The sequence below is a fragment of the Eublepharis macularius genome, chromosome 5 (assembly GCF_028583425.1).
Source record: "Eublepharis macularius isolate TG4126 chromosome 5, MPM_Emac_v1.0, whole genome shotgun sequence".
Lineage (NCBI taxonomy): Eukaryota > Metazoa > Chordata > Lepidosauria > Squamata > Eublepharidae > Eublepharis > Eublepharis macularius.
This window is the reverse complement of record NC_072794.1, coordinates 129,507,744-129,527,037: the sequence shown is the minus strand read 5'-3', so window position 1 is coordinate 129,527,037 and position 19,294 is coordinate 129,507,744. Positions and strand designations below refer to the sequence as shown.

Genomic DNA, 19,294 nt, shown 5'->3' with positions numbered 1-19,294 from the left:
ATTGCTTTCTCTGGGACTATAATTCAACATACTACTATAATAATGTAGGCACCTCAATTAATGGAGGATATGGACAAATTAGAAAAGATTCAGTGGAAAACTGTAAAGGTAATTAATGTCTGGAAGAGCATAAAGGAACCAAGTACATTTACAGTGCAATCCTATGCAGAGTTACTCCAGTTTAAGCCCATTGACTTCAATGGGTTTCGACTGGAGTGATTCTGTATAGGATTGCACTGTTAGTCTTGGGAAAAAACCAAAATTTGCAAGGAAGATATTTTAAAGAGCACAGAAAAGAAATAAGGAAAATAATTATTTTAACTCTGACGAAGTACAAAGTACAAAAAGGTAACTAACAGTGAAATCCTAAGTAGAGTTACTCCAGTCTAAGCATATTGAAATCAATGGGCTTAGACTGGAGTAACTCTGCTTAGGATTTCACTGCAAAATTATTCAGCCTATCAGCTCAACCACCAAATCATCTGCTCAGGGGGCCAAATTAGAAGAGAAGTGGGACATCGATAATCACATCTCCAACATCTTCCTCAACCTGCTAGATATCTTTTTCTGCACCAAATCGTATATTTATTTACTTCACTTGAACCTCACCTTTCTTCCTAATGGAGACCCAGAGTCATTCTTCCATTTTATCCTAACAACCCTGTAAGATAAGTTAGGTTGAATAGGTTGGGGATTAGAACTTGGGTCTCCCAGATCTTAGGTCAACTCTCTAACCACTACACTGGCTCTCAGCAGCTAGGGAACTTACATCGAGAAAATAACATGCGTGCTGAGACAGACAGGAGGAAACTGTTATATCTCCTTCTCTCAGCATTTCTTTCCCCACAACTACTTTTAAAAAGAGAAAGAGACAAATAAGCGATCTGTTTGTAGATCTTTAATATCACATCTAGTTTGGAGAGTCTAATATCTATTATCTATCTAGGAAATTTGAAATACACATTATTATCCTCTGTTAGGGCAACAAAGATGAGTTCAGTGTCCCTGTAAAATTTTAAGATTCAGGGTTTTTTAAACACTGGCTTGACTACACATCCTCAACATCATAATCCTTTACAAATCAATTGTAATCAGTCTGTCATGAGTGAGTTTACAATCACCAATCCTACTTAATAGCTGTTAAGCACTATGTCAGCACAGGCAGATAAACAGGTATCTCAACATAAACAAGTTTTGCTAGTGCAGTGTTGAGTAGCTTAGAGCTTATCTTGTAAAAATCTCGTAACAGTACAGATGAAGGTATAGCTGAGATAATTTTGAAGGAGCCTCCTGAAATGATAGTCTAAATATAAACCCCTTAGCAATACCTCATATTATGCTTTCTATCAGCATAAAAACGTGGCATTAAAATAATAAATAGATATTTTACATTTGTACACTTGATACATTGGGACTTTTTTCAGGTTCTGCGACTGCTGTTCTGTTTCCCCCAAATCCTGCCTTCTATCACACTCATCTGTCAGCAGATATTTCAATGATTCTAATGTTAGGAGGAAAATGTGAAAATAGTACATTTTGAAATCATTGAGGACTGAATTAAAGTTACTTAAATACTGATGTTACTGAAAATTCTAATAGACCAGATGTTATAAAAGGATAATCTACAACACCAATACCTGATACCAAAGAAAAAATATAATACGTCATTAAAAAGAAGCAAAATCCTTTCTCTCAAAAGAAATGGTCAGAGACCTTTTGCTTACCTGCTCTGTAGCTGTTGGACAGTAACACACTAAAATTATGGTTGTACAGATGTTTATTATCAGTCCAACTATTGTAATCAGATTTGGAGCAATCCAAGCTGGTACTCTTCTAACTAACCATTCCCAATAACCTTGCATTAGCGGCTCAAGCAGGGACCGTCCAGCACTCTGATACTTGTGTTCTTCTAACCGTTTTAACTGATGTTTTGTCAAAGGTGGTGTAGGCAACTGAATCAACTTGCTTAACACACATCCTGCAGAAGGAACATGACCATAACGCACAGGGGATTCGGAATGTAATTCCCCACATCGTTTCTTCAGGGATCGATTCCCACTCATGGATTTGTTCACCTTGAAGTGTATATCTGACAGATTTCAATTGTTGACAAGTCTTATAAGATCCTGGTCTATCTGGAACAAAAAATATTTAAATGTAATGTCAGAAGGAGAAACTTTTCTTCACATTTAAAGAGTGTTTAATACCTACTAAGGAACACTATAATAAAAATGTCATATTTGAACATCCAAACAACTACAAGCCAACTCTACTGAACACTGTTTATAGATGTATAGAGACAGAAATTTTGTACCCAGCTACAATTAACCATGAGCCACAGTTGAACTTCTTGCAATTTTTTTCAATGACCAGGCAAGAAATAAATTTTCCAGTGCCTTTGGAAACAAATGCTACAGAAATTCCCCACTGAAGAAAAGTTATATTGCTGGTTTGTTATGAAAAACGTTTATAGTAATCACCACACAGACAACATATGAATTTAGAATTTAGCTTTTTATTCAGTTTAAACTTCAATGGTTTCTTTCCTGATAAAATTTCCTATAGCATGGCAGCTTTATTTGTGAAACATCTGCCATAACCCTAAAATTCTCCTCCTCAAATAAAACAAAGCCTAACTGCACTTGCTTGCATGTGCCCTCCCCTTTTATCCTGGTGTTCCCGCCCCCCCCCCATTGTCATAATTTAGCAGGGACTTCTTTGTTGCTCATCTTACATTGTAAAGTACTACATACACAGATGGCACATAACAATAAGAAAGACAGCATCACAGACTAATGTAGCTCTGGGGGTTTGCAGCTCCTGGGCTTCAGGAACAGTTTCTTTTGGTCAGAGCACATCATTGATGGTTACTTCTTAAGAAAAAGCGACACAACTATAGAATCTCCAATATGTTCTGTACCAGGTTACTCTGTTTCTCATCTTGGTTTGCCAGTTTCTGAAACGGTTTCTTGCATCCACTGGACATAGCTATAAGCAAATTCAGGAGAATTTGGGAAGAATTTGGAACTTTCTAAGATAAAATACAAGACAAAAGATGTTTTATGTGGATAGCCATGTCGGCCTGCAGCAGAACAGCAGGATTTGAGTCCAGTGGCACCTTAGACACCAACAAGATTTTCAGGGTATGAGCTTTTGAGAGTCAGAATTCTCTTCTTCGGATACAAGTAGAAAGAGAGATCCCTGAGCCTTCATATCTCAGTCTAACCTACTCACAGGTCTGTTGTGAGGATAAAATAGAATAGAGGATGTAAGCTGCTTTGGGTCTCCATTGGGAAGAAAGACAGAGTACAAATCATTATTATGAATAGTCCACCTTTCTCACTGAGATCCAAGGTAAATTGCACAGTGCAAATGAAGTACATAAAAGCATACTACCATTGGGGGTCGGTGGAAGAACAAGGAAAGTACAGTCTCCTGTCCAAGGACAGCTACAACTGCCACACACTCTCCCCCCCCCCCCCCACTTTAATTAGAACACAGAAAACACCTCTCAAAAGAGCAACGAAGAAATCCTGTGATTGATCCTGAGAAAGGGAAAGCATCACACTATCGCTGGCCAAGGAACACAAGGCAGGGTGCAAGATTTGGGAGAAGCCATAAATGAGAGACATAACCCAAGTCTTGTATGGTGTCGGGTTCAAATTCCGATAGGGAAAAAAGATCTCTGCCTTAGCCCTTGAAGGGCTCCAAAGTAAACAGCTCGAGACACCGGGCAAGTCCTCCTCAGAATGTGCCATGCCTGTACCTGACAAAAACCTGGGGCATGCACGGGGCGGGGCGGGGGGGCTGCTGTGACTTTTCCTGGCACTCAAGATGATCTGCTCTGATTACAGAGGCCCCAGAACTGACTGACCGGGCACGAACTGCGCGGCGGCCCAAGAGCCACACACTCCACCGCCAGCGAAAAGGGACAAGCAAGGGCAAAGAGCCCAGCACAACCCACCCTCGCCCCCTAGCAGGAGCCCGCAGGCTGAGAGAGGAGAAAGCGCAAGCCACCCCTACGGCCCTTCTTCCCCAGAAGGGCCCGAGAGAGTGAGGCGAAGACGCGTATCAGCCTCCGCTCAGCCCAAAGGGAGCCCAGTGCCGGCCGAGGCCCCCTCCCATCCTTCCTCTGCCCACCCCCCTCAAGTACGTGAAAAGCACCCGGCGTTTACCTCAAGCAGCCTCCTCGCCCGGACGGCGATTTTACGTCCTTTTTGCGGCTGCCGTAAACAAGCGAGGCCGGTGGTTGCTTAGGGAGGGAGCGCGACAACCGACGAAAGCGGGCGGGAAGCTGAGCTGACGAGCGCGCATGGGAGGGGAGCGCGCTTGTCTTTCATCGGCCTCGTTCAGTCCCCGCCGGCCCCTTCGGGCCTTCCTTTAGAAGGGAGGCGACCATGGCCGGAGGGATTGCGAGGTGATGAGGTAGATGCGGGACCGAGGGGGACGGCAAATGGCGCGACTCCTTAACCTCCCTGGGAGGGTCGAGTTTCAATGTGTGTTGGGAGGGAGTCGGTCATCTGAGGTACTGTCAGCAGGGGAAGGGTCTGTCTCCCCTTTTTTCTTTTGCTGACAAACTGAACTCATATAGAACATTCAGCCGGCACTGAAAATCGCCTGTCCCGAGACTCTTCGCATGCATGGCAGGGAAACTTGCTACATTGTCACACCTTCATGCAGGGCGAAGTCCCCATGTTGACTTTCAGACTGTTGTGCAACTGTTCAAAGCAGTTGGGGGGAGCAAGTGACAGCTGCCTTTGCCTGTCAGCGCGCCAAGATGAGATGACTGGTTCAACATAAAAAGTGACGGCCTTTATTTGTCACGGTAAATGGTTTTTTTCTCTAGTTTGTAATTGGATGATTCTGCTTATTGAGGAAAAATCCATCTCCATTCTCTACAGGCTAAGCTGGTAGCTCTGTTCTGTTATGCTTGCTGGCCTGTCAAAGCTGCCTTTATGCTCCAGCCTGTTCTTGGGGAGTAGCTGAGTTAGTCTTTTGCAGCCAGTATTACAGAAAGTCTTGTGATGGCAGCTTGAAGATGGACCCATTTATATGCTTTTGCAAGCTAGAGCCAGTTTTTTCAAAAGCATTAACTATCACATTCAGTTAGCAGAGAAATTTATACCCAGACAGCAAGGCAAAAGGCTTATTACAAAGAGAGGTCAGAAGGCCCAAGAGGTATGAAAGTTGCATTACAGAGCACAGTTGAAAATAAAATCCAGTCAAAAGAGGAAATGATCCAGAATGGTTATGAACCAGAATAAGGACAGAATAGTCACTAATGTATGTTTCAGGGGTTAGTTCCTGTGTTTCTAATTTCTTTGGATGGTCCATTGTCGCTTCATTAAGTAATGACTTCTGTCACTTCTCACTCCTTTTCTAAAGGAGCTGCAGTTTAGGGGGGTGGGGGTGCATATATAAATCCAAGGTACTGTTTAAATAAAAAGTTGGAGCTCTTGACAAGCCTGGAAAAAACACTTAGATGTCTGGATAAGTGAAACACTGCCAGCTGAAGTTGAACCCTATGAAGACAGAGGTCCTGTACTTAGGTTGTGGGCCGTTGGGGTCAGGAAACCACCTTCCAGACTTTGACAGGGCACGACTTGTGCCCATAACATCAGTCTGGAGTTTGGGGGTGACATTGGATACCTCCCTACAAATGGCCCAGTCACGGCAGTTGCCCAGTCTGCTTTTTTCCATCTTCAGCAGGTCAGGCAGCTTGCTCCCTACTTTTCAACCTATGACCTAACGACAGTGATCCATGCAACAGTCACCTCCAGGTTGGACTACTGTAATTTGTTCTATGCTGGGCTTCCCTTGGGTCTGACCTGGAAATTACAGCAGGTCTAGAATGCTGCTGCGCATCTCCATATGGGTACACCGTATAGGGCACATATTACTCCCATCTTGCAGCAGCTACACAGGCTCCCCCTGGAGTTCTGGATCAGGTTCAAGGTCTTGTTTTTGACTTATAAAACCCTAAATGAACTGGGGCCAGCTTACTTGTGGGACCACCTCTTGCCATACATACCCTGGAGAGTACTTAAATCAGCAGATAAACACTTACTGGTGGTCCCTGGCCCCAGGGAGACTTGACTGGCCTCAACCAGGGCCAGGTCCTTCTCAGTCCTGGCACCAACCTGGTGGAATGTTCTGTCTGTCAATACTCAGGCACACCAAGATCTTTTATCCTTCCAGCGGGCCTGCAAGACAGAGATGTTCCACCAGGCATATGGTTGAGGCCAGTCTGGTATCCACCTGATAAGCTTCCCTACCGGTCTCCTGTTAAATGGGGGATGTACCTCACTCTCTCATGAGAAGTCGATTTGACCAGAACAGCTGAAACCCCCTCCTCTGCATGGTTCTGGCAGGGATGAACAGAAAGAACCGCAATTTTTAGGGAACTGTAGTTTGACAGGGGTTTATTGGTTTTATTGTTGTAAGTGTAATTATATCTATATTTATTGTTTTATGCTTGTTGTGACCCACCCTGAGCCCACTTGCAGGGAGGGAGGGCTAAAAGTCAAACTAATTAATAATAATAATAAATAATTCATTTGACAATGTTTTTGCCTAGGGACAGGTGGCTTTTAGATATCTAAGTAGACTGTAAACCAAGAGGTTCTTAGATTAAAGAAACAAGGAGGCTTAGAGTTCTAAGCTGTGTGTATGGGCGAGAACAGGGGAAAGTCCAGTTAAAAGTTCAAGAACAGGTTCAGATAAGGGTTCAAAGGAGAAGCGTGTGGAAGCTGCAAGGCGGGACTGAGTACTCAGGAAAGTGGAAAACAGTAACAGACAGAGCACAAATTGCTAAGAAAGCCTTATCTTTGGTTACCCCCATCTCACTTCTGTGAATAAAGGCACACAGAGCAGAGCTTGAATTAATGGGAAGGATCACTTTTGACCCTTTGTTGTGCAGTGATGAGATGATTTAGGATGCATTCAGATAGAACCTTTCCCCAACAATTGTGGTCTAAACTAGATTTGAGACGAGAGGACATACTTTACCAAGAGGTACCAACTAATGCTATAATAGCTAATTGGGACTTGCCACCAGAGTGGATACTGCTAGTCTCTTGTGGACTGTCCCTTTGTGTCTTGAATTATCAGGAGCACTGATTCAACACCCTGATGTTTACAAAATGCTGCATCTGGAAGTATCCTTTTGCCAACACAACAACAGGTAACTGTAGTTGCATGTGACAGACATAGCCATACCTGTGTCTTAGTAGGTGGATAGATCAGAATCTTTCTGAGTTGAAAACCTGTTAATAGTACTAGGAAAATCTGGAGTTTAAAATAACACGAGGGGGGAAATTTTCTATACTAAAATATATATTTTAATGGCTATAAAGTGAAAAGGTCTGAGTTTTATAGTAGTTCATAATTCAAGTTCTAGGTTACTTTGAAAGACTATACCTACATTCAGTAAAGTCCTTCAGTTTCAAACTAATATTTCCATGTGTCTTAAAGAGGGAGTGATGATACTAAGATTACAAGCATTTTGAAAACTACAGTACACAATTTTAGTAAATTCTTAAATGCTGTTTTATTAGGCCTGCAATGCTATCTATACTTACTTGGAAGGAAACCTCATACTACTCAGTAGTACTTATTCTGAGTAGAGATTTAAGTTCAGGCTGTAAAAGTAATACATTTAATGTTAATAGGTTTGGTAGCTCACTGAGCTCAATCAAGTAGTCTGTCAATGGAAGGTGCTGTTGATCCCCTCCACTTTCCCATCCAACCCAGTAGATGTGATTCCTGGGATTGTGGACTGTGCACGGACCAGCAGCCACACAGATTGGGTGGCTGCAGTGCGGAGACAGCAGGGAAGAGAGGACGCTTTCACCCTTTTACTTCTCAGCACATTATGCACACACAGATTAGTCCACAAAGATATCTCAGTCAGCTCTCCCAGGGTTGGAAAGGATGGGGCGGGGGAGTCGAATGCAGGAAAGATCCACCATCCTTGAGCCTACAGATTGCTGGCTCCAACTCACTGTTAAGATTTCCTATTAGTCTTAAAACTGATTTTGTGTATTTTGCTTTCATTACACTTACTCAACAAAGCTTGTGAGTTACAGGCATCTGTACAACTCTTATGTTTGTCTTATCTTTGTTAAACTCAGAATGAGATCATGTTTTGTAGTAAGAACAAAAAATCTGGGATTAATGGTGAGCCAATTTTATTAGAAATGACTAGAAAATGTACTGAGTCCATTCCACTATTTAACATTCAGGAAGTAAGGAAATTGCTTATGATTGTATGGAATGATCCACAGTCTCCACAAATCCTTGAAGTCCTCCATGAGGAAAAGGCAGAAAATATACACAACCCGTACTTTAATTAAATGTTTAAAATTAGTGGGGCAGTGGCAGGGGTAGGTATTCTTCAACTTTGCCTTTCATAAATGTTTGATTTCAGAATTATGACACAATGACAGAAAAACCCTGGGACCTAGGGATGTTCAATCCTTAATTTTGGCTTTTTTGTTTAATGAGGAGCACACACATGAAATAATCATCTCTATTATTTAACTTAGAGTCAGCAATGCTTGGGCTTTGAAAAACAATAGCAGCATGCAACTGGGCCCTGTGTGGCTGTGCTCATTGTTGCTTGTGTTGAGAAACAGCAGACCGAGGTGTTTCCACATGGTGGTTTTTCCTTGTTCCAGCACCCTGAGTTGTGTGCTTTTTGTTTTTGTTTTAATGACATGTTCCTGCACTTGTGCACAAATCATATGCTGAAAACATCATTTCTTTTTAAGCCAGAAAACCTTCTTTTCCGGCATGACATTGGTGACCCAATGTTTTTCATGGGCCTAAGAAGATAAGGTACATCTTGTGCTTCCATGAAAGGGGACACCCCCCTCCTGTGCATTTTCACAATGAACCCACCTTCTGCCATTTTCTTGGCAACAGAGGGCTTTATTTTTTTTGTCAAGAATATATTGCAGTACTGTTCTTCAGTTATGTCAGTACAAAACATAAAGTCCATTTGTCTGGTGTGGGTTGACATGTGGCAACTGTGTGCTGCACTCTATGGATATGTGGGAGCACATCATAAGACTGTGGTCAATATCCTGAATTTTTATATGAAAGGATACTGCAAGTAACACAACAGTTAATTAGCACTATGATGAAATTTTAAACAAAAAAAGTACTATTCTAGATTAACATATATGCACCAAAAAACCCCAAATAAAGTGAAAGATTGTAGTACTGCAGTGTTCTAGACCTGTGCTACATATGCACTGATTTTTTTAAGGGGGGAGAATCATGGCCACAGCACAGTAAGTGGATGAGACTAGCATCTTGTGTGAAAGGGAAACCATAGTAGGAAATTAGCCAGGGTCATGTGGCGTCTCCTCTGCAAATACAAATGGATCAACAATTGCACCATTTTGTTATTATTTTACTTCATTTATACTCTGCTGGGGTGTTCTGATTCTGGTTGCTCTGGGAGGGCGTTTGTTGGCAGAGTGTTCTAGTTTAATTTTATTTCATTTATACCCCACCTTTCTCCCCAATGGGGACCCGAATCAGCTTACAGCATTCTCCTCTCCTCCATTTTCTCATCACAACCTACCTATGAGGTAGGTTAGGCTGAAAGTAAGTGGCTGGCCCAAGATCATCCAACAGGTTTCCATGGCAAAGTGAAGAATTAAACCAGGGATGCCTAGATCCTAGTCCATCACTGTAGCCACTACATCACACTTGCTCTCAACTAGCAAGAGGACCACAAAAATCATGTGGAAGCCCTGACTGATGGATCACTGATTATGTTTGTTTTGACCTGGGAGGATCCTGGCTCTGAGGCAAGTGACAGGAAGGGGAGGGTTCTTATTTGCAAAACTAGTGTCATACCCAAGAAATAAGGAATTATCCACTGTTGTGGAAGGCTTATGGCCAAAACCATATATTTGCCAGTTGGGTCTCAATATGGTGAGATTTTCAGTGATTGCCAGGGCTTTTGATGGCTTATTAACAGTATGCATCTTCGGGGGGTGTGTGTTTTATTTTAGATGCTTTTAATCTGTAATGTTTTAATGCTTTAATTATTCCCTGTAAGCTGCCTTGAACCAAGAGGAAAGGCAGGGTACAAATATTGTAAAATCCAAAACCAGACAGAAGAGAAGCAGGCATGAGTAGGGCTTAAGTATGTTACATGCAAATGAGGGGTGAAGGAAGAGGCATTAGAAAGAAGTAATTGGGAGTGGAGAAGAGGTGGGCAGAGTAAGGGCTAAGCTCCCCTCCCAAAGCTTCCCCCCGCCCTGGAAAAGCAGCCATTGACCTTGTTTTTAAGCACATGTGCAGGCAAGGTATAGTTCTCTGCTTAAATTCATAGGCTACAACTAGAAGAATGTTTTACCACAGTCACCTATAAACAGAGGTCAGTTAGCCATGTCAGGTTAGAAAGCAGAATACCAAAAGCCAGGGCTGTGAGAAAGGGCAAAGCACACAAATACAAACATTTCCTGACTCCTAGTGGTGAGGAATCTGGTCACTCTGAGATGTTGGAGGTAGATAAGTTATGTATTGGCTGTAGTTGAGCTGTCTGTATTTAAGTGAACACAGGCTCAATTAAGCACACTGGGATTCTCCTCTATTGATCTTGTGCAAACGGAAGCACTAGCACTAGAGTAAAAGTGCTCCACAGTAGAGACTAGCGTGCATAGAACTTCTTCATAAGCTTCAAGCCAAAATTTTCAAATGGGAAAGAACACCATAGATAAGGATTCATTCTTTGCCATACAGTTTTTAAATACTTGCAAAAAACTGCAACCAGTCTGTGTTATTTGTTGACTTAAAGGCAGCATTTGACATGGAAGATGAGGAATAGCTGCGAGGAAGTCATGTACAAATATTGACAAAAGGCTTCTGTAGGAGGTGAAAGTACTACATTCTGATAAGAGAGAATGGGGCTTGAGGATTTGTAACCTGTAACACAGATAGGGATGAATCACCTGTTGATAGATGTTTTCGAGTACTGTATTAAAGAACATCTAGTGATAAATTACAAGACTGGGGTTATGATTTTGGGAACAAGACAAATTTAAATTACCAGTTCATAATGTTCAGTAGAAGTGTCTACAGCCTACTGCAGAATGCCTTGTTCTCCTTTAGGACAAACATGGAAGAGGAGATTCAGAGTCAATGGCCAGTGGCTACAGCATATGTTGGCATTTGATCTACTCATATGTTACAGTAACATGTAAGCAAAAACCATCAGACGCACTTTAATCACTACACACTTATGTTTCTAATAGGGCTTCCAGTCCTCTGGTGAGGATGAGGGATATCCCCTCCCAGCCTCTGCCTTTCACTGCCACTCACCTGGCCAGTGGGTGGGGGGGGTAGGCACTGGGTAACAGGCCCAGGAAGCAAGAAGCCTCCTGGGTCAGCATGCAGCAGGTGTATTCCCACCAGGCACGATGACATCACTTCTGGAAATGATGTCATCCCGCCTGGTATTGGACATGCTCCCACCCTTCACAGGAGCCAAAATTGGCCCCTGTGAAAGGCAGGAGCAAGCCCACTGCAAGGTGCAATGACATCACTTCCAGAAGTGATTTCATTGCACCTGCCAGGAGTGCACGCTTGACATGCACATGAGAAGATCACGGAGGTAAATGCCAGGTCCCTCCTACTCTTGGCAGGAGGTTAAGGGGACCTAGCAACCCTAATTTCTAGACAGTGCTACCAGCTGTGTTATTCCTGATGGACACTTCGACCTTACATTTTTGAAAAAAGGAATAAATAATAATAATAATAACAACATTCGATTTATATACCACCCTTCAGGACAACTTAACACCCACTCAGAGTGGTTTACAAAGTATGCTATTATTATCCCCACAGCAAACACCCTGTGAGGTGGGTGGGGCTGAGAGAGCTCCTAGAAGCTGCGACTCACCCAAGGTCACCCAGCTGGCTTCAAGTGGAGGAGTGGGGAATCAAACCCAGCTCTCCAGATTAGAGTCCCACACTCTTAACTACTACACCAGCCTTGTGTGCCATTTTCCTCCTCACCTCCTTTCTGAGGAGGAAGATGTGAGAACAGGAGGAAAATGGCACACAAGGCTGAGGAGCAATCCCTCACCTCCCCTCACCCAGGTGGAAAGGCCATGCCTCTGGACAAGCTGGCTGGCCAGCAAGCCATCATATCTAGGACTGCCCCATTGCACACCTGTTCTGAAGGGGGGCCTTGCAACTTTGTGTTAAAAAACTAGAAATCAATTAAAATGGTGTCAGCATAGGATTGTCTGGTCCCCTGACTCCCCCGGCAGGAGATCAGGAACCTGGTACCTACCTTGCAGTGTCTGCGTGCACGCTCCCCGGTTCGTATGATGATGGGAAGTGACACCATCCAGAAAGTGACATCATCATGCAGGTCAAAGGGTGGCCTGGGAGCATGCCCACACTCGCAAGGGGACTGAATTGGCCCACTGTGGGGAGTGATTTGGCCTGGATTAGGGCCCACTGTGAGTGCAATTTGGCCCAAATCAGGCTGCTGTGGGCACAGGAGTGCGCTGTGGTGCCCGGGGGTGCACCGTGCCACCCAGGGGGGGTGTCCTGGGATGTGCACCCCACCCCCCGCCAACCAGCTAAGTGGGGGCAGGGGGAAGGGTGGGAGTAGAGGATCCCCCACTCCAGGCAGGGGAATGGCACCCCTATCAGCAGCACTGGGGAAGCCATCACTTCTAGCTTGGCTGTGAGAGTATCTCCTGCTAGAGGGAGTTGCATGAAGCAGGGCTGCTGTTTAGAGGCTCTGCTACTTGGTTCCTAAAAGCTAGTGCAAGGACAATCTGTCACAACCTTGCACTTTCAAGCTATTCTGCTCCATGGATGGAGAGTTCACCTGTTGCCCCTCCCCATTACCACACTTCTAACAGCAAAACCGAATGGGCAGGGTGTTTCCAGAGATTAGGCTCCAAACATTCAAAATGTAAGTATATTTAATAAATGAAGAGAAAGAATACACATGGTTTGTTCAAGCATTCAGGCTGAGCAAGGGTACAAAGGTAAGGCTGAAAACAAACAGTCCCTTTCACTATGATTGGTACTTGCCATAAATGATATTTAATTAGGACATGCTAGTGCTGCTTGAAATTGCAGTAGTTTGACTTTCAGTATTACTGTAGTTTCATGACTGGAACTTCTCCCCATTGTCCCTTGACAAGTGGACAAGATGGATCCCTAGGTAAAAGCTTTACAGCGCAATCCTAAAAACAGTTACTCCAGTGTAAGCCCATTGAAAACATTGCACTGTTAGTCCCTCATGGCTTGGGTCCATCCACGGAGAAAAGAAAGATGGACAAGATCTTCTTCTCTGTGTTCAGAGAATGTATAATCTCCCCTTGGAAGAGTCCATCCCTCAGCCTCTTCCTTCCAACCAGCTACAAGTTTACAGCAGCAGGGTTCCAACTCGCAGAGTAAAGTCTCAAGGGTCAAAATATTGGGGATGACTGCTAGGGTGGTGGATATTTTATCCACATGCCCTTAAAAAAGACTTTTCTGTCTGTGGTAGAAACAAAGTAGAAGACACAATTCACCATGGTTTATACTGCCCATTGTATTAGGAATCCTAGGAATCTGCTTAATAGCTATGTATCATTGTCCTGTTCTGGTAAAAAAAAAATTGCTGGCTGAGTTAAATATGTGACTTGCATGACGGCGATGTTTGGAAGTGTGTGTGTGTGTGTGTGGAATCCAGAGGCATTATGCGCTGTTGATTACTATACCAAGCTCGGTTGATCACAAAAAACAACATGTTTTGCTTGATGCTTCTATTGATGTGATAGATGTTTTTGGTACTAGTAATTGGACCTTTTATGTTGTAAATTTAATACGGCATTTATGATATAAATTGTGCAGCCCTTTGGTGCTAAGCAGATAAATCATTGACTGATCTCACAACCATCCAGTGTGACATAGTAGTTGGACAAAGAACAGAGACCTAAATTCAAATTCCCTCTCTGCCATGAAAACTTGCTAGTTGACCTTTGGACAGTCATTCTTTTTCAGCATAACATCCATTACAGGGTTGTTGTTGTGCGGATAAAATATAAGACAGAAGAACGATGCCATAAACTTCTTATTGTCCTCCTTGGGGAGAAAAGGGGGGTATAAATATCTGAAAAAAATAATATCACAATTACATGGACACTCTGGTCAAGTCTATGTCACTTCTGAGCTCTCCATAATGAATGCTTAAGAAATGTTAAGTAGTCTCAGATCTAGTTGTGTACCCCAAACAGCGGTACTTAATGCTATAAGAACCAGTGTTGTATAGTGGTTAGAACATCAGACTAGAATCTGAGAGACTCAGGTTCAAATCCCTGGAAGCTTGCTGGATCTTGGCCCAGTCATATACTCTCAGCCCAAACTACCCTCACTGGGTTGATGTGAAGATGACATGGAGTGGCATGTATGCCACTTCGGGTCCCCCTGGAGAGAAAGGGCATAAGTGAAGTGAATTAACTAATTAAGCAAACATTTGGTTTGAACCAAATAAGAAAAAATTCTAAAGAGGCTTGGAACAGGATTTAGAAGATTTTATCCTGTCAGACACCAGATATCTCCTCAGGATCTATTGTATCAGATATAACAGGGTTCAAGACTGTTGCCAGTGCTATTCAGCATCTGTTTGAAGCCAATGAACCAGATAAATGTGGCTTTGAAGTTGGTTGTCATTGTCAGGTCCAGTGTATATCTAAACTGTACTGACTCCATTTTCTAATGCTTCTAGTGTTTGAGTGTTTTCTTCCCAGGTGCACCAGTTCCCAGGCAGCATTCCCACCGGAGGAGACTGTTTTGTCTAACACCGTTCCACCAAGCATTGGCCTTGAAGGAGAGCAGCTTCCCAGGACTGAGAGATGTTGTTTTGAGAACTGTGGGGGGAGGCTGATCCAGATGGGTATTGTTACTCTGTATCTTATGCTTGCTCTTCATTGGTAACAATGATCATGTACCATCCTGATTCTCCTATTCAGGACAGTGGACTATAATGGACCTTTTCTGCAGTAAAGTTTCCTTTTCCAAACAATGGACTTGTGTTTGCTTCTAAAGGGAACCCTGTAGTGAGTGCCTTATTTAGCCACAGTCTGACATTTTGTTACCAATCATGTCTGAGTCGGGCCCAGCGGAATCCAAGGTTGTCCCGGACAGGGATCCTTTGTTTGATCCGTATGCGTCTCCCGACAATCAACCTGTGCAACCCGTGCAAGCCCAAGACTCCCAGGAGCTGGGAGCAGCCGGGAACGGAACCGGAGCCTCCACTTCCACCCCGCCTCTCATCGAACTCAGTACTCGGAACGAGACCGAAGCCGACCTCGGGGCAAGGCCGAAAGCGACCGCTCTCCCTTTGATTTCGGTACCCACCCCGTCGGAGTGGGGAGCCAGACCCCGAGAAACCAGAGAGCGTCGGGCAGGTGGACTCCATCCACTAGTTTCGATGGAAGGGCGCCGAAGCCTAGGAACCGTCCCGGAGCTAGACAGCAGCCAACCATGGCGATATTGGAACAGGACGTCCGAGCAGGCGGAGGGGGACACGTCTCGCCGCGGCGCCCTGAGTTGGGATTACTCCGAACTTGTTCCGTGGAAAGAGGCAACGGAGGTCCCTGAACAAAGTTGGGAGCAGATACAAGGTCGCACCTATGCGGTGGATACCAGCATCTCGGCCGTGACGGGTATGGCCAAGGGAATCCTAGCTGCGAGATCGAGAGTCGTCCAAGGGGACCCTCCTCCTTGGGGCCCCTTGTCCCCGGTGAGTGCAACGAATGAAGCTGCCATAAGCGAGCAACTGGGGGCAAGTCGAATGCAACAGTTAGAAGCTAAACTGATGGATATGGAAGAAAGTTTGGCTCACGCCATCCATTTAATTTCGGCAATGGGAGCAGGGGAAAGACTGTCCCCTGAAGAGATGGCGATACAGATAGCTACCCTTCAAAGTGTTATCTCCTATCCGATGGAGGATGTCCAGCAGCGGCCGTCACCGACCGGCGAAGGGGACACCCATCCGGGCGAAGCGGGAGAGCAACCCAAGGAACTTCCAGCACAGCAGGAAATTCCACCGAGCAAGGAAGACCCGGTTGAGCCACCGGGAGAGACCCCCACCGAACTTCCTAACCAGGCAGGGGATGCGCCGCCAGACGAGACTCCCGTTGAGAGGCCTACGGAAGGCGAGGGAAAGCCCAGTGATACACCGGGGAGACCCCCTCTTACTTCTCCTATAACGGTCCGGCCGGACCAAGCGGGAGCACACGCGGCTCCATCCGAGGAGGGAGCCCCTCATCAACCGCGAGACATTGTCCCCGTCGGGCAACCTACGGGGGACGGTCTAACAGCGCCAAGAGGCCAGCCGCTGCTTCCCAGATTAACAACGCCCGGAGGGGCAAGCCCGCGCGGCCTTCCACCTGTTCAACCCTTGCCGCTGCGGCCCCTCTCACCTCGACCGCAGCTCATACTGTTGCAGCAGCCCCAGGACCAGCCCGTTTTACCACCCCCGAACCAACCGGGACGGCCTGCACCATTACGACACCTTCAACCCCCTCCTCAGCGGCCGATCTCCACTCAACCACACCAACCTCCTCCACCTCGACAGCTGCCACTAACGCCTCCTGTGTTACCGGCCAGACCGAGACTGCCGCCTCCTGCTCGCCTGCCACTACAGCCTCCGGCCCAACCAAGACCAACCCCGACTCAGCAACCACGGCAACCTCCGCCCGCACAACCAGCCCAACCCCAGCCGGCACTGCCGGTTCAACCGCCACCCGTACAGCCGGCACCGTTGCCCCGACCGAGACTCCAGTTACCTCCTCCTGTGCCTCAGGCGCAACTAAGACTGCCGATGGACTTTTACCCAGCGCCTGCTCCGAGACAGGAACTCCCGATGGGCTGGGTGAAGCTGGAAGCCACCTTCGATGGGGATCCATCCAAATTGGGATTTTTCTTAGTCCAAGTGGTACAGTTTTTCAACCGGTGGGGGCACCTCTTCGGCAGTGAGGCCAGTCAAATCGAACATCTTGGATCTCGTTTACAGGGCAAAGCAGCAGACTGGTATGTAGGACTATACAATGTCGGGGCCCCAGAACTCGATACTCTTCAGGGGTTAGTGGATGCTATCCGAGCGCAATATGAAGACCCCTTAGAAGAAACTCGGGCCCGAACAGAATTGCAAGCCATCAAACAAGGCAGCATGTCAGCAAGAGACTATGTCACAAAATTCCGGCAATTAGCAGCCAAGTGCCCTAGGTGTGAGGAGTCCACCAAGATTATTCTGTTCAAACAAGGCCTTAACCCGAGACTTTTGGACAGAGCTCTCATGCAAGACAATCCCCCCACGTTGTTAGGGTGGATCCAACTTGTTTGCGAAGTAGAAAATCGCATTCTGGAAGTCCGTTTGGTTGAACAACAACAACAAACAGGACAAAGAAGATCATTGACCTTACAGAGGGGGACACGGGGAGCTAGCTACGCCACCCGTGGAGCGAGAGATGCTAGATGGCAACAAGGGCTGTGTTTGCAATGCGGACAGGCTGGTCACTTTGCAGCACAATGCCCTTACCGGCCTGTGCAAAGACCTCCGCTCCAATTACGGCGTCCAACCCTTGCTCCGTTTCCTACGCTCCAACGCCCGACTCCAGCACCACGAACAAACAGAGGCCGCGGCGCTTCCCAAAGGCCAGCCTCGGAGAGAGGGCTGGAAGCGGAAGAAGTCATGGAATACGATCCCGCTTCCCCATCCGCAGAAGCTAATCCAGAAAGTCCCCAGTCGGGAAACGAAATGGATCTGTCGTGAAAGGACCCAAACGACAGATCCGCCCTAAGCCCGTCCCTGCACGGAACCGGCCGCCTGGGTCCATCTTATTCATGCCAGTGACTTTAATCAACCCAGAGAGAAAGATGCATATTCGAGTGCAAGCTCTTATTGACTCGGGCTGCTCAAGAGACATCATTGCCCCTGCTCTAGTCAATGGACTAGTCCTACCAACTCGGGATCTACAAAATCCAGTGATCTTTGAGCAAATGGATGGTACCAACATGAATCCTGTAACAACTGAAACCATCCCAGTGATCACAGGCATGGGACAACATTGGGAAAAGAGGTCCTTTGTCATCAGCTCTACTGCCAAGTACCCGTTAATTCTAGGCAGCAAATGGCTATGTGATCACAATCCCTACATAGACTGGGCACAAGGATGTATTACCTTCAGTCATACCAACTGCAAAAATCACCGTTGGAATCAAAACTGGGGCGAAGATCCAACTCATAAAGAAAAGGCCCTTCTCACCCAAGAAGAAGTCAACCAAATACCCGAACCGTACTGGCCTTTTCTAAATGCTTTCTCTGAAGAGGAAGCAGATACTCTACCCCCGCACCGACGAACGGACTGTGCGGTAGAAATTTTACCCGGAGCCTCACTGCCCAAAGGACGACTTTATCCCATGAGTCTCCATGAACGCGAAGAGCTCCGGAAATTCATCGACACCAACCTCCAACGAGGGTTCATCCGCCCAGCCGCTAGCCCCCACGCCGCTCCAGTCCTCTTCGTGAAAAAGAAGGATGGGGGACTTCGACTGTGCACAGATTTCCGAGGCTTGAATGCAGTGTCCACCAACAACGCCTATCCTATACCGCTCATCCGAGACCTTCTCAACGTCGTGGCCCAAGGTAAGATCTTTACAAAATTAGATCTAAAAGATGCTTACTTCCACGTTCGTATCAAGGCAGGGGATGAATGGAAAACCGCTTTCAATACGCCCCTCGGACAATATGAATACTTAGTTATGCCCTTTGGTTTGACGGGAGCCCCGTCCGTATTCATGTCCATGATAAACGAAGTTCTACACGAATTTCTGTACAAAGGGGTGGTAGTGTACCTTGATGATGTGTTAATTTACTCGAACACCGAGGAAGAACATATTCAAACGGTACGAAAAGTTTTAGCCACCCTGATGAAGAATAAGCTGCCCATCAAACTGTCCAAATGTGAATTCCATAAAACCGAACTCACTTACCTCGGGTATTGTATCTCCCAAGAAGGTCTGAAAATGGATCCAGCCAAAATACAGGCGATCCAGGACTGGCAGAAACCCACCACCCGTAAAGAACTACAATCCTTCCTGGGTTTTGCCAACTTCTATAGAGACTTCATAGCAAATTTCGCCCAAATCACGCTCCCTTTAACGGACTTGCTGAAAACCAAAGATAAAGGGGACCAAGCTAAAAAACCCTCTGCCAAACTGCAATGGACCCCCGATTGTCAAACGGCCTTCGATTGTCTAA

The 19,294-nt window shown here is 45.6% G+C and overlaps 2 protein-coding genes across 12 annotated transcripts in view; one reads left to right on the top strand and one right to left on the bottom strand.

Annotated features, from left to right (window-relative positions):
• CEPT1 (choline/ethanolamine phosphotransferase 1) overlaps positions 1-4,261 on the bottom strand; it is a 28,898-nt gene extending 24,637 nt beyond the window's left edge. For 2 of the 4 annotated variants that reach the window (XM_054981292.1, XM_054981291.1), the window contains exons 1-2: positions 4,176-4,261; positions 1,725-2,135 (exon numbers count right to left, since the gene is read on the bottom strand). In XM_054981292.1, coding sequence (XP_054837267.1) covers positions 1,725-2,063 — 339 coding nt within the window. In that variant the 5' untranslated portion in view covers positions 2,064-2,135; positions 4,176-4,261. Of the gene's footprint in view, positions 1-1,724; positions 2,136-2,920; positions 2,988-4,175 lie in introns of those variants that run through there. The other 2 variants (XM_054981293.1, XM_054981294.1) reach the window with 2 other exon arrangements.
• A 44-nt stretch (positions 4,262-4,305) lies between these two features.
• The window catches only part of DRAM2 (DNA damage regulated autophagy modulator 2), a 31,317-nt gene continuing 16,328 nt past the window's right edge, over positions 4,306-19,294 (top strand). For 4 of the 8 annotated variants that reach the window (XM_054981297.1, XM_054981298.1, XM_054981299.1 and 1 more), the window contains exon 1: positions 4,309-4,825. Coding sequence is in view for 2 of the 8 variants with exons in the window: in XM_054981295.1 (XP_054837270.1) it covers positions 7,132-7,183 (52 nt within the window). In the remaining 6 variants the exon portion in view is untranslated. Of the gene's footprint in view, positions 4,826-7,110; positions 7,184-19,294 lie in introns of all 8 variants that reach the window. The other 4 variants (XM_054981295.1, XM_054981296.1, XM_054981301.1 and 1 more) reach the window with 4 other exon arrangements.